Here is a 16,138-nt window from a genome sequence, read left to right on the forward strand (position 1 = left end):
AAACTTTCTATAGATTCTAGTTCTGTGCTTAGAAATTTATAACTATCTGCATATTATTTACATATTTTGGCTATCGTACAGTACTCGCCCTAGTATATCAATGATATTACGAGTGCAGTTGAGTGAGTACATCTACCGATGTATAACACTATAGGTGTATATAAAAGTTTGAGATGAGATCCATAATTTATAAACATTAATTATTAAATGCATATACCTGTGAATAACTGTTTAATTGTATTTTTTTTATGATAATAATTAATACGTACATATAGATACAAATCGTATTATTATTTTTAAAAACTGTTTGATTTTTTTTATAATTTGTACAAATAATTTTATGTATTTCGAATTTTTAAAATTTGATTTTTTTTAAGTACATATAAATTGATTTGTTTTTAAAAAAATTGTTTAAAATTATGTATAGAAAGCGCTTACAAAATTGTTATGAATATACTGATTGTAAATAAAAGTAAATAAGTATACAAACTAATAACTATACCAAATGTCCAAATTGAATAACAAAATAGCATTGATTATATAATAGACTAATAAACTATTCTATAATCAATGTGAATAGGTAGATAAGTATAAATATTATGTATTTTCACTTTCCAGCCAATAACATAATAAAGACTATAAAAGCTAACAGTTATAAAGTCAATTTTTAATATTGATTTTTTTACTGGTTATAAAATAGTTATAAATTTATTATTATTTTTGTATTTAGTGGCAAAGAACATAAGGAACGCTTTGTTATTAGCATGTTCATTTTTTATAAGGATTGATAATTTAATTTTTATAGACAAATTTTGTTTTCTTCAAGCTGAGCATAATATATAGTATTATAGTATAATATATACCTGTTGTTATCCATTCTTTAAGTCTATTATTATTATTATTAATGTTTTCGTAATAGCCTGTCAGTCGTGTCTATTGCAAAAGATGTTTTATTATAAATTATATTAAAATAAATTAATCTCAACGTATACTAATTCCGAAATCCGGACTATCATACAATACTGTCCAGTATTCCGATTTTAATGTATCTAAATTAAAGTTCTTCGTAATAATTTGTGTAAAAAATTAATTTTGTTATGGAGAATTTGTTTTATAGTGTTCCTATTACACCGGTATTGACAAATCAAATACTGGCATCATATCTATAAGTCTATAACTAAGTCTATAAGTACTTATTAATTATCAGTATTTTCTGTAATTCTGTCCACGGTAAGCCAATTTTATTTGTATTCATAATAATCACATCTTTAATCACAGTAAACTCGCGTTAATTTTTCTAATAAAATAGGTAAAATGTAATTTAAAACAGTCAAAATATCGTGACTATCACTAAAAGGGATATATGTTTGTAAAAAATAAAAATATATTACAAGTTTATAACCATAATTTTTCAAAAAAATATGTAAGAGCCTACATAATTATCTATATTTAAATTATTATAGCATACAGAAGAAATTACGTTTGTATAAAATTAAAAAGACAATATCTTGTCTTACATTTGACCTTTGTGTGACTTTATTTTATGGCGATCAATTATCCATTATAATTTATAGTTGGGCGCTTTATTAAAATGTACATAATCAAGTACTGAATTGTCATTCATTTATCGAGTGTATTATTTGTAAAAGCTAAAATCCGACAAGGTGCACCGGTACCTCCTATAATTTTGATTGGCTGGATAATAAGTTTAAATCCTTTTGATGGTAATGTCGTACCATTTAAAGCTACGTTTTCAAGATTATATATATTCGCTTTAGATACTATTCTGTGCACATCGTGTGTCGTTGTTCTGCCTGCATCGACACTCGGGCCATCTACTCCTATGCCAAATACTTTTTTGGAATCCACAATCCACTGTGCTGCTTCTTTAGATAATCCTGGAAAACTTTAAAAATAATAATAGATTTATTTTACACTTAGAAAAACTAATAGCACTACATATACTAAATTTAAAAATTCCTACATTCATATAAATGACGAATGCAATAATAATAGTAGTAGTATATTATATTGTATAAACTGTTTTATGCTAAAATGAGAAAATAAATTATATACGAACATTATATTTTATACAGCTATTATTACCAAGTATACCATATTATTACCTTAATAATGATCGCTCTGTGTCGTTATTATAGTATAGTTGACGATTGCCAAACTTGTGAGCCCAACCGAAATTGACTAATATCACAGAACGCTGTGGAAGTGGACCATTTTCGTGTTCCCATTTTTTCAAATGATCGACTGTCAGTAAAAAGTCACCGTTTCCATTAACTTCACGACTGACATTAAGATGCACACCTATTCAAACACATTTAAAATTATAAGTTATTAGTGATACATTTTTTTTTGTGTACTACAAAATTATTTAAACATTTATGTTTGCTGACTTGCTGTTATAATAGTATCCAAATACTTTAATATTTTTCAAATATTTCTTTGGTATAGTGGTTTTGTAAAATTTTCGAACAAAAACCATATGCTAACCTAACCTATGCACGATTACGTTAAAATTCAAAAGTTGCATATTGAAAATAATTATATTATTATTTTGTAGACCTTATTTTTATTATTCTGATTTCTGAGTTTTTTTTTTGAACATTTGTTCAACTTTTACTAAATGTGCTTATGAGAGTAGTTTTAGTATTTAACATTTTACGCGTGTATGCTTTAAAAAATTGTACACGCTAAAAGTATGAATTCATACCCTATGCCCATGTTATAACTACTGTCCAAATGCCCTTTATGTAAATTTAATAATTTAATGTTTTTAATTTTATATTATAATAGATTTTCAATTCATGCATAAATAGTTAAGACCATTATTAATATGTAAATAATACAACCGGATGGATTTCCAATGATGTATATCTGCATACCTATAAGTGACTTTGATGTTTATGGACTTCTTTATGGCTACTAAAAAATTAAACGTTGTACCTAAAGTTGTAAATAGTAGGTAATAATTTAAAGTGTAATCAATTTGAATAGTTATAAAAATTTTAAATATAAATACAAACCATCCATGAGGTTTTTATTTTAAGTTTTGAACAACCTTTTAGATTTAGATTAAGGTTAAGTCATTTTAATGTCATTTAAATCGAATTTGTACAAAATTTACAAAATGTTTACACTCTTAGTTCGTATTTTTATACCATATAGATACCTACGGTTTTAAAGAGTTAACCTAGCTATGTTTTATTTTAACTTGCCTTCAACTATCATGCGCTCTAATGGAATATCATCTAATTTCCATCCGGCTTGATAAAAATGATAAGGTGCATCTAAATGAGTGCCACAATGTTCAGATACTGAAAAACTCTGTGTTGAATACCATCTAGAACTTTCGCCTCTCTTTACTCCAAATATTTCGAACCGCTGCGTTGGATTCCAACAGGTAGTAGATTGGTTTTGATAACCATGACTTAAATCAATCACAACACCGTTAGCTTTCCTTGCCACCAAAATTACCAAAATTAAGTTCCACCCATATAAATACATCACGTATTAAATGTGCGCAAAAAAAAAAAACAACGAATCACTTGATTTATTAACAATTTTTATATTTATGAACAGTAGGTACGATGACCTATACCCTATAGGTAACTATTATACTCCCTACCCACACCTCAATGGCTTGTCGCATTGTAAAATAATATATCTGTGAACCTATATCTATCTGTACATACAAGGTGTATCTAATAACACATTAAAGTAACAAAATAAAATTAAAAAAAAAAAGTGATTAGCGCATAATAATATTAAGCTGTAATATTGTTTCTGATATATTGGTTTAATTTTATTGGTATAGCTAGTATGAGGTCATACGTAGGTTACTAAATATTAATAATCGTTGTTGATTTGTTATATTTACTAAGGTGTTAATGTGTTATACTGCAACAACAGTATTATATGTACCTATTATAAAGAAATAAAGAATAAATAGGTCAACATACAACTATTACTATATATAAGTAAATAAACATTGAAATTCAATTTTTATTTATTTTAAATATCACATAGCAAAAACAAACTATAATGATATAAATTCTAAAAAATAATTTGTGAATGCAATACATTAAAACAATTTAAAAATAACTTACAATTAATATTATGTAGGTATAGTTAAATTATTTTAAAAAAAACTTCAAAATTATAGTATTTGATTGTTTGAATGTTTGAAAGGAACAATAATTCAAATGCTTAGATCCTATACAAGCATTATCACAACTTACACAAGTATACTGTATATAAGGCGATTCCCAAGAATGCTCAGTGCTCACCCCCATTTTTTTTTTAAATTTAATAATGAGTTAATTTAAATTCTGATTTTTGGAATGTTTAATTATACTTAAAAATTGTGTTTTAAAGTTCACGAGATCGTTTGTATTACTATAAAGACGTGTTCTGCAGTGATACAAACTTCTGTTTTTCAAATGATAACCCACTTTTTTACGTTAAATTATTTAGCGAACAATTTTTTTAAAAATGTTATTATTGGATCTAGTATTTATTAAATGTTGATAAATTATTATTAATTACTAAAAATGCTAAATCACCATAGCTCTTATATCTTCCAAATTCATTATCATGAACTTATTATCGTACACAAAAGTTAAATAGTTCAAAAGCTAAACGATTAAACATTTGTATTTTGAAACGTAATAATTTTTAAAAAAAAAAGTTACTCGCTAAATAGCAGAAAAGGGATTTTCAATCAAAAAACAGAATTTTTCATGTTCCAAAAAAACATTCATTAAGTAGTACAAAAAGTCTCAAGAATTCATAAATTTGATCCTAAAGCTTATTTTATAAAAATCCTAAAAATTAGATTTTGAGTGACTATACAATATTGAAAAAAAATAATATCATTGATCGCTATATAATATATACTTGGTGGTTCGCTCTTTATATTTTTATAAACATACAATTTATAGGTTTGGAAAAGTTATAATTTCTAGTAAACATAAAATTTTATTTATCATTTATGTATTATTGTATAATCTGATTTTAAATATTAATAATATTTTTAATAGAATCAGTCTTAATTTTATTTTATTTTGTGTTTAATTCAGATAAAAATAATTTTAGGTATATTTTATATAGATACAGAGAATTATAGACACATGGAAATTGCATATACTAAATGAATAATTCTTGTGTTTATCACCAAAGCTAAGTTTAATAGAAAATGTCATATTTTAGAAATAAATCACTGAATAAGCCTCCACGTTTCCCAGTTTTCCTGTGTTATCTTTATAGGGAAACAGAATATAATACGGCGGTCCACTGCGCGTCGCCTAAATATTAAATACCAAGAATTTAAGACAATTTTAATTATACACTTACAACTTACACGTATTGACTTTAGAGTTTGGAATATGATGACATATTGTACTCGTATACACAGATTTTTATGTAAAATAATTTTCTAAAATACCAGTTCAAGATTATAAAGTAGTAATTAGATATTTAGACACTATAATAATATACTAGCTTGCTACTTCGCTAGTAGCTATACATATATTGTATGTACGTAAAATGTTATACTTCTATAATCTATTAAATACATAGGGTCTTCACTCAAGTTATATAATTATTATTATATTTATAGATCTACCAAAAATATGAGTAAATAATGGATTATAGTTGGCACAGACTGACAGACCATGATCTTCTAAATCTAAATTATCGCACTACACTACTTCTATAAATTTAAAAGAAGTACTTATGCTTACCTACGGCCCGTGAAAAAGGTCATTTCGCAAACATTAAAAAAGAAGCCTTCAAAATAATAGCATCACATTCTAATACAAAAAAAAAAAACTGAAATTAACACATTAAGTGTGGCAACTCACTTTCAAGTTTCATCCAACCGAGGTTGAATTAATTTACACTGTTCTAAACGTCAAAATGTCCCAATATTTTGTGTGGATAAATTCATAAGATCTACAATTAAAGTTTAAATGTATTCATAATAATTATACAAGATAGATATCACTACGTCATTGATAAAACAATAAACTTATTCACCTACCAAGGTATTATTAATACGTTCAATCTAGACGTATTTATATTTTATAATCATTAACCTTTATTGTAATATATTGTGTAAAAATATTAATATATATTAAGTACCTAATCATTCCAACACTAAAAGTGTGAAATTTAAAATAATTTAGTCGTTATTTTGCTACTTGTTAAATAGTTATTATTTTTAAAGTATTGTAAACAACGTCTGTTTGTCTATGAGTACCTACTGGTCGCTGGACACCTTTACTACCATTATTAACTTTTAAGTTAAAAAGCACATCGTTCGAGAAAAACGAATTAGGTATTAAATATATAGTCTTTTAGAAAAAACTACATGTGCTTCGCTATATCTATACTATCCTATATCCTCTCTATTCACTCTTCATTTATATAACTTATTGACAGTAAGGAACCCATTAAAAGATAAATCCACATATTCATGAAATACGAACACTAGTGACTTTATTATAGACTACTTTCAAAGCGAATCATGTACCTATCTTAATCCTACATGTTCATATTAACCTGCATGTTATTTATTTTAATTGAATCGTTATAAATATTTAATGTTTGTTATGCCTATGTCATAAAATTACTTTCGCTATGACTAAAACATATGAATGAAGCTTGGTATATAATATATTGTAATCTTCAGGTCTACATAGCTATTAAATATATAAAAGATATAAAGGCTATATGTATTATTGTTAATAACTACAAGGACAATAAACATCATACATGTAGAAATGTATAACACGACTATATGTTTGTGTGTGTGTGTGTGTGTGTGTGTGTATATAATAGACGTACATTTAAGTCATTGTTTATGTTTTGTAATATTATAGATATATGCCTATATATTTATAGGTAGTAGTTGATGCCTATAGCTGATGCTTGATTACGCTGATGTACAAAGTTACAGTAGCAGACTGAAGTTAGTGGTGAATTTATTGTTATTTAACATAACAAAACAAAAGTATAAATTAATGAAGACACCCATACAAAATACTATCCATTTTATAATCGTGTACCTATATAATATGGGCCTGCATACGTGCGATTGTAACATCGGGAAATATTCGGAAAAAAATTTAGAAGTTCAGTGATGACGCGAAAAAAAAATAATAATAATATATAAAATAAATAATAATAATTTAATACATATATTTATTATTAATAATAATGAAATTAATAGAGTTATATTTATTTACCCCTTAATAAGAGATGGTATGCAATTTGGACTTTTTTTGGCATGCAGTTCGGATGCCAAAAAAATAAACATTAATTGGAATGTCCGAATTGCATGCCATCTCATACAAGTGTCTGTCCGAATTGCATGTCATTTACCCACATTTAAACAAGTATATCTGTCCCTGCATACTACTTGTGTCTCAAAAAAGATAAATTTTACAGGGACTATACCTATTACCTGTAGGTACTAAATTCGAACAGTTAAATTATGTTTCGGGAACGCAATAGTGTTTATTAAGTAAATTATTGTATATATATATTATTATACATATGTATCTAACTTGAATGCTGCAGGCACCAACCAGTAACTGTTTTCGGCATTTAAAAATGTATACCTATATTATACTAATTGCTTTATTTTCCTTCAATCGAAATGTATCAATTTCTCTCGGATGCGCGGTTACAATTCTAACCCGTAAAATAGAGAAGGTAAACGTGTAAATTAATGAAAATAAAAATACATTCATCACTCCGCTTAGAATCTAAAGTGCATAATATGATCGTAAAACATGAACAATAATAATTTGGCATACTATGGAATTTTTCCCAAAAATAGTACCTAAAAATTTAAATATTTCTAATTACATAATAATTATATCTATTATATTTTGTAATAATGATAAACAACTAACAGATTTTACAAAATATATTCTAATAACATTTTATTTTTACATGTATTCATAAAATCTTCAATTTTTATTTTTTTTTATGGTTGCCTATACACTCGCGTTATATTTTCCATCATGTTGAAGAGCTTTTCGTCCCTAACATACATTTACCTCCCCTGTTTTGCGTATATATATATAATATGTGAGGACAATATTGGTAGGTTTTGTTTAAGTTAGTTTGGGGAGAATTTATATAAAAAAAAGGTACTTTTGGAGACAAATGGTATACGCTTCTCCCCCACCCCCTCCCATCCGTGCATCATGCATAAATCATGCATCCATGCTATGCAGATACTCTACTATAGATAACGTATACTTTACACGCATCATATGTACCTGCGATACACAATATTCAGTCCTTCGAGCGCGCGGGGGCGTTAAGGTCCATCCGTTAATTGTATACACCTGTATATACCTATAGAGTCTTACGGATCCGTGACCTGATTCGTGGCCTGGGCGCGTATATGATATCATATATTGTGTACGCATATAGTGACATAAATTTATTCCTTCGTGTGCCCATTGTCTATGTACACTCATCGCAGCAGCGACTGTGGAGATTGCGCAGAAAACTAAACGCGCGCGCGCGCTGATGACACTATATATTATATTATATTGTGTGCGATTAAGTTACCGTCAACCGTCTGCAGGACACCTACTCCAGATGAATCCGCGACCGCACGTAAGAACACAAATTATGTACGCATAGCGCACGGGTGGGTGATGTACATATAATATATATTTATTAGTCGCGTATATTATGCACACAATGGATAGGTAGGTACACGCGCGGTTCAAGGGCGGTCTATGTAGCACATAACAACAACAACAACAATAATAATATTTTTATATAATATATAATATTATTGTGATCATCATTATTACTGTTGCTGTATATATACATATATATATAATACAATATAATGTAATAACACCGATGGTTTTCTTTGTTTTTCGTGAAAAGGGAAAGGGAACCATATACGTATACGGGTACAATAACGAGCAAATCAAAAACGTAACTATATATATTTATATTCCACGAGCCGTTGCTCCGCGGGAGAAAAAAAATTCGTATAATATTATGTACGCGACCTATAGGCTTATTATGGTGCGCGCGTCGGGGGATGCTTCGCTCAGTCCCTCTCTCACACACGCGTTCACGTAATATATATAATCGACGTGCAGACACGACGTCTGTGTACGAGTTATTATTATATATATATAAAAATACGCGTCTTAAGGAAAATGATACATATAATGTGCAAGTATGTATATATAAGCCCCGGCGTTCGTCTAGTATAGTCGCAATAACGGAACGGCAAGTGACGCGATGCCCAGACGCTCGTCGTGCTAACTCGAATGATAAAATTGAATCGCACAATCGTCTACCTGTATATAGTATATGGTATTATTTAAGCTTACGCCTGTAATACTTCAATTGATATTGTACCGGTCGGTCTTCTGCAGCAGTCGCCGTTACAATAATGGACTTGCGTTTTTATTTCGTCGTCAACATTTTAACCGTGAGTGATTACTGTGATTATATAATACGTAGGTATATTATTTTGTATGTTGTGTTTAATTTGTGTACCTAACAAGTAACAGTCAATAGGTATAAACATAGATTATAGGCGCAACTAGACATTAATTATAAGGGAGCTGAGGTCGCACAATGCTTATTACGATACAAATTACTTTAATCCCATTTATATAGACAGCATTTTTATTAATAATATAATAATCGATTGAGTACTTAAATAAAAAATCAATAATAAATAGGCTAATAGGTAGAAGGTAGTAGGTTCTTAACTATCAACTATACATAGGTATCAAAGCAGTTTTTCAGTCTTCACTTCTTCGGTTAAAAATTTAATAATAATATCTTCAGTTTTTAATTTATTTCTTTAATCTTTTTCAATATTTAATAGTGATAAGTTTGAAAACCGTAATTGTATCACATTAGCATGGTCGGAAATCAGGGGGTTTGAGTAGACTCCCCAAAAATATTAAATAAAGTTCTTAAGCCCATACACATATAAAGTGCCTATATGAATGCCAAATAATTGACATAATTTCAAAATGTATTCTGATAAATAACTTCTAAATTAAAATGATTTATAAATAAATATTTTGTGCTGAAAATGAAATTCATACGATTTTATAAAATCATTATCAAATTATCTTTATCATATAAATATAAACGTGCTACGTGCAGCATTCGTTTCAGCCATTCCTCATTTTTGATCTGAATTTGAATTTCAAATCAATCAAATTATATTTAATTCACTAACCTAACCAATATTTATAGAGGTTCATTGTATATACCTACCTACTATTATAGTATATAAATTTATTAATACATTTTCAAAATTTGCAATTGTTAAAATGAGGAATAGTAAGTTCTTACACGAGAGTAGCGGGTAAACAATTACATACGTTAGTTTCTACATAGACATATGAAAGTTCCTACACGGTAAAAACCAGATATGTATATATTAATTCCTACACGGCGGAAAAAATTAAACATGTATACACGAATTTTCAAAAATAAATGCGATTTTTATTATATTTTTTAATCATCATATATTTATTTTTGAAAATTCGTATTTACATAATACGTATCTTTTTCCGCCGAGTAGGAATTAACATCAAACCTGGTTTTTACCGTGTAGGAACTTGCATAGGTACCTTTTTCTATCGTGTAGGAACTAACGTATGTATTTTTTGTACCTGTTACTCTCGTGTAGGAACTTACATTCACCTGTTAAAATACCCTAATTTTCGTATAACTTGACTATTTTATTTATCGATATTATATTATGCAGAAATGGATAATTTGTAAAACACAACAAAATATCATACTAAACACAATTGTAATGGTTAACTAAATCAAAATTTAATTATTTATCATTATGACTTATTTAGGTTGTGTAGGTAATATATATATATATATATATATTAAATTTATTAGGTATCGATCGTTACAATTTAATATTTGAAATTACTATTGTTAAAAATTATTATATATTAAATACTGGAAAGAATGATAATATCTCCTATAATATTTTAAAACTCAGATTTTTGTGGAGGTCTATATAGTCTACAGACAACAGTCTATCCAAATATTTACAAACTTTTATAAGTGGTCATATATACATATAAATAAGAGCTCTCTTTTTTTGCTAACCGCGAAATAAAAACATAAATGCAATTTACAATGGTCCAAATGTTGAAAATATATTCAATGTCCTATCTATTATAAATATTAAGAGATTTATCAAATTATCAGAACATTAAAAAAAAATTGTTATCTCATTGATGTTTGGAGTAGTCAATAATCTTTAATACCTTTCTGGTAAGTTAGGAAATTATGTTGCTACTTAGAGGGTCAAAAGTAAAAAATTCCCAATACTTTTCTTATACGTAGTAAACTAGTAACCAATAAATGTTAATATTGACTTTTTCCATACACAGTATAACTCGTACAAATATGTATATTTTTTTAATATTATGGTTTTTTTTTAATTGATTAACATTATTTAAAGATATATAATAAATTTTCTAAAAATTTCAATAAAAAATGTATACTCCGTCAAAAATTTTGAAAATTTAAAACAAGGTCTCTCCTCATAAGTTAATAATGGAATTTAAAAAAAGTTGAGTGAAATCTTCATATTTTTATGGGCGTTTTGTAATTAAAATTTATATATTTTTAATATTTATATCTAAGGTTTAAAAATTGAATACAATCACAATTATATTATTTAACTATTTTTAAAACATCTTTCCTTACTGTTTTTACCTAAAACATGAACACTGAACTGTTACGGTAACAATATATACCTACATATTATACGACATCGTATATTATGTATAGGTACCATGTTACGTAAGTATTGTTACAACAAAATTATTGTTTTTTATAATGAAATTGATCTTATAGTAGTTAAAATTATAGACATGGGTACCTAACAAATATTATAAATTATTATATTAAATTAATAACTATTGTAAGTTATAAACATATAACAAACATAATAATAATAATTAAATAATATATCTATATCAAATTAATAATTTTTATTTTTTAATTAAAAATTATCTATTATATAGAATATAATTGAAAAAATACTCACGATCCATCTATAGTGTAATATTATTGTTATTGAAAATAAATATATAATTAATCATTTTTGTCGGTACATCAAAACAAAAATAAAAATTTTAAATGGCATTGAGAAATCTGAATTTAAAGTAAATTAACAATAAACTAAAACATTAAAAAAATGCATAGTCATATTTTATTATTAATACGATCACACTAATAATATTAAGCAATTGCTTAACTGTGTTTGCCTCAGGTTCTGCTAATTCACGAAGTTGTGTTCTCCAAATGTGATTTGAAAATCAAAACGTATAATCATGTCACTAAATCCTATGTTGAAGAATTTCAAAGAAAGGAAAGACAAGCACCAGGTATAATATTATGTATTTTTTAGTATTCAATATTTATTTATATAAGTATAGTATGTATTTATATTTTATATAATGTATATTTAGGTACCTTGTATCAACCAACCTAATATACTTAGCCACTTAGGTATACACCTTTTTTTCTAGTTTTCTGATTTATTTATAAAATAGCTCTAGATTTATTTTAAATATAAAAATCATCCAACCCACTGACCCAGCTCTTCAACAGACACTCCGGTTAGAGCTGTGTTTAACGGAGGGCAAGTGGTGGAGGGGTTTTATGATGTTTGATGGGGCGGCAAATTTTTGAATTGTAATTTATTTAAGGGCAGCATATTTTAATTTGCCCCAGGGCGGCAACATAGCTTAACGCGGCACTGACTCCGGGCCCATTAATAAGTTCTTGTTACCAGTCTTTTTATCTTAGTCCATGGCTATGGGTATAATCATTTCAAAATTAAATTTTTTTATTTGGGCTAGTATAGTTTTTAATATTGATATAACTGTTACCAGTGCTACTATTAAATAAGTACTAAGAAAAAGTATGTTATTTACGATTTTCAATTAAATAATAATGTAACAATTAACCTCATTAGAATCTAGAAATGGCAAATTCATTTTTTGGATTAAACATAAATACCTAGAATTCAATTCTGAATGTACTAAGTTAATTTGTATTGTATACACATTTTAACGTTTATGAGGAAAACCTCACATTCCTAGTCTCCCAGATGAAATTAAATGTAATATATTTTATACTGCTCCCAAACGTTACAAATGAAAATATCAGAAGACAATAATACTAACCTAGTTTTACTTTGAAAGTATCTTTATTTTTATTTCATGTTTATATATTTTATGTTAAAATATACTTTACTCTTACAATAATTGACAATGTTATGCCGTTATAGATCCATCCCGTATGTATTTGCCACCGAAGATAGATTCTGTCGCATCTAATGGTTTTGGAGGGCAAATAGATGCATCGAATAATTTTGGTAATAATAACAATAGTTATGGAGAAGTTGAAAACTCCCAGGACACATTTACAACAGATAACTATGATCTATCACCAACAACCCCCGAAGACGAGAGTGATAGTACTCTAGGATTGTTTGATACAATTAACCGTATGTCAAGTGGATCCGTTGGGTCATCCTTGGACCAGAGTAATGGTTACAATACTTTATCACCAGAAGGAAACAATTTTAGACAACCTTCAAACAAGAATAACGATTATACTAGTGGTGTAAATTTATCAGGAACTAATAACAACTATGGAACTTTGTTGGGCACAACATCGATACCAACTAATAACGGTGTTACTGCACAAACAGGAACAACGGACGGTTATGGACAAAACGAGCTATTGAAAACTGCTCAAAATCAAGGACCGTCTAAGTATAATTACAATGAAGCAACGGCAGCTAATCAGTTTGGTCAGAACCCAAGCACAGCCGGCGGTCAGTATAGCCAGAAAAGTACAGCTGAGAACACGGCAGGTGGTTATGGTAACACATATTTTAGTACATCAAAAGCTTTGCTTCAAGGTAATAATCGAATTGATGGTCAGAATTCATACGGTCAAGGAGGTAGTGGAAATATTGATCCAAACAGAGGTCAATCATTTTCTGTAGACAACAATGGTTATGGTAACACAATACCCAATTCGTTTGGTCAAAAATATACAAACGGCGATTATAATCAAAATGGAAATGGAAATATAGCTAACACACAGTTTAGTATTGAAAAGAGTATAGATATCTCGAACAATCCGTCTTCAATCAGTTCAATTCCAAACATCCAAGCACAAGATAATCCAATAATTAAAAGTACACCGCAGTTCAGTAATGAAATCATTAATAAAAATTATGGACAAAACGAGTCTCCCAATAGTCGTGGTTTCCAAGCTGGAGGATATAACCCAGAAGTATCGTCATCCGGGTATGGACAATACCCCAGTGGATTAAATCAAGGCGTATCAGCAACATCTCAAACTTATGGACAAAATGATTTTGAAAAACCAAACTCCAATTATTATTCATTGAATTCTAAGAATTTACCTTATTCTGGAGAACCTTTTAATCAATTATTGCCAATTAATAATGGATTTGAACTAAGTTCGACCAACCCATACAATCAAAAGCCTACAGGAATAAATAAAAACCAAATTGCTGATACCGCCATCATTGGCTCTCAAAGTCTCAATTCTGTAGGAACCAATAATGGGGCACAGTCATCAGGAACAACATACCAAAATTCGTACGGCCAGAGTTCACCAGAGGTTCAAAGTTTCAATCGGGAACAAGGTTTGTCAAATTACGAAAACGGGTTCAATTTAAACCTACCAAACCAATTACAAGGTTCTAACAATCTTGGACAGTCAGGATCTTATTCAATCGGAAATGAAGAGAACTATGGTCAAATTTCTCCAACGTATAATACAGGTAGATTTAATCAAGATCAACAAAACCAACAGCTGTCCAATAGCTACGGACCACCAGCAGCTCCTCAATCGTTTATAAACGGAAGAGATCCTATCCAAAGTTCATCGAATGGACCAGCGAACGGTGGATATAATAACCAAGATAGACCAACGACTGGTCCTAATGTTTTTGATCAAAGCAGCCCCTCTACGTCACGAGTATCAAATAACTATAGTCAAACTGAATTTCAACCATCATCTCCTAGTGGGAACAGTTACAGCCAAAATGGTTCAAGTCCACCCTCAAGCAGTGGATATTATCAAGGAAGTCCTTCAAACGTGTTGAACGGGTTTGAACAAAATTGCCAGAGTACACCAGGAGGACGACCCAATAACTATGGTCCAGCAGGATCTCAGACATTATCTACGACTAAAAACAACTTCAATCAAAATTCTCCAACAAATGGCGCTTACCCTCAAGGAGCATCACAAGGCTCAAAATCTTACGGAGAAAACATCGTTAAACCCAATATAGCTACGACTCAGTTAAGAGGTTATAATCAAAATGGTTTGACCACACAGAGTTCAGGTCAAGTAAGTTCCAGTTCACATCCAGGTTATGGGCAAGGAATAGGACCTTGCGCTTCCAAAAATGACGGGGACGTCGGTAATGATAAAACAAGTACAGGATCACCAGCAGATCCTGGCTATGGAATTCGAAACCAAAAAAAACATTCCACAATTGTTCCAAAAGGACAATTTCAAAATTCTAACTCACCAAGTTCAGGAAATGGTGTGCAAATCTCTTCTAATGCTAACAATGATAATAATTTTGGCGAACCAGGTTTCAATTCTTTCTCAAATTTTGCACCAGGAAATCAACCCAACCAACCAATCAACCCCGGAACCAATAATTTTGATACAAATAAACATGGTGATAGCATAAATGAAGCAGTTTTCTCACCTTCAAATACTGGTTACTAATAAATATTTCAAGTTTTTGTTACTTAAACAAACTACCAAATTACAATTATTAATTGTATACATTTTGTTTTGTTTCATGATAATTAATTTTAAGAATTATTTTTATAATAGAGCAATAAATAATTCATATTGGTGAAGCATTGATTTAATTTATTTGTTTATAATAATTGTAAATCATGGAACTGATTATTGAAAAAAGTTTTTACAATAAAAAAAAACACCATAACATGTAATAGTACATACAAAAATAAATGTTTACAAAAGTTATTTAAACTACATGTAT

At 28.7% G+C, this 16,138-nt stretch overlaps 2 protein-coding genes across 2 annotated transcripts; one reads left to right on the forward strand and one right to left on the reverse strand.

Annotated features, from left to right (window-relative positions):
- Positions 1–696: 696 nt before the first annotated feature.
- LOC113557034 (isatin hydrolase-like) lies at positions 697–3,670 on the reverse strand. The gene is made up of 3 exons (XM_026962312.2): positions 3,234–3,670; positions 2,127–2,322; positions 697–1,906 (listed from the first exon to the last, which is right to left on the reverse strand). Exons 1-3 carry the CDS (start codon positions 3,520–3,522, stop codon positions 1,621–1,623), a joined length of 771 nt encoding a protein of 256 aa, XP_026818113.1. The 5' UTR covers positions 3,523–3,670; the 3' UTR covers positions 697–1,620.
- Positions 3,671–9,021: 5,351 nt separating this feature from the next.
- On the forward strand, positions 9,022–15,962 carry LOC113556213 (probable serine/threonine-protein kinase clkA). Its single transcript, XM_026961031.1, has 3 exons — positions 9,022–9,496; positions 12,335–12,449; positions 13,358–15,962. The coding sequence occupies exons 1-3, from the start codon at positions 9,458–9,460 to the stop codon at positions 15,853–15,855; spliced, it is 2,652 nt and encodes an 883-aa protein (XP_026816832.1). The 5' UTR covers positions 9,022–9,457; the 3' UTR covers positions 15,856–15,962.
- The last annotated feature ends 176 nt before the right edge of the window (positions 15,963–16,138 follow it).

Source organism: Rhopalosiphum maidis, chromosome 1, assembly GCF_003676215.2.
Source record: "Rhopalosiphum maidis isolate BTI-1 chromosome 1, ASM367621v3, whole genome shotgun sequence".
Lineage (NCBI taxonomy): Eukaryota > Metazoa > Arthropoda > Insecta > Hemiptera > Aphididae > Rhopalosiphum > Rhopalosiphum maidis.

Excerpts from the sequence above, each read along its gene's own strand:
- LOC113557034 (XM_026962312.2), bottom strand. The coding sequence starts at position 3,522 with ATGTATTTATATGGGTGGAACTTAATTTTGGTAATTTTGGTGGCAAGG. Across the intron at positions 2,323-3,233 it reads AGAGCGCATGATAGTTGAAG|GTGTGCATCTTAATGTCAGT; the intron begins GCAAGTTAAAAT and ends GTGTTTGAATAG. Across the intron at positions 1,907-2,126 it reads ACAGAGCGATCATTATTAAG|TTTTCCAGGATTATCTAAAG; the intron begins GTAATAATATGG and ends TTATTTTTAAAG.
- LOC113556213 (XM_026961031.1), top strand. The coding sequence starts at position 9,458 with ATGGACTTGCGTTTTTATTTCGTCGTCAACATTTTAACC. Across the intron at positions 9,497-12,334 it reads TCGTCGTCAACATTTTAACC|GTTCTGCTAATTCACGAAGT; the intron begins GTGAGTGATTAC and ends TGTTTGCCTCAG. Across the intron at positions 12,450-13,357 it reads AAAGGAAAGACAAGCACCAG|ATCCATCCCGTATGTATTTG; the intron begins GTATAATATTAT and ends ATGCCGTTATAG.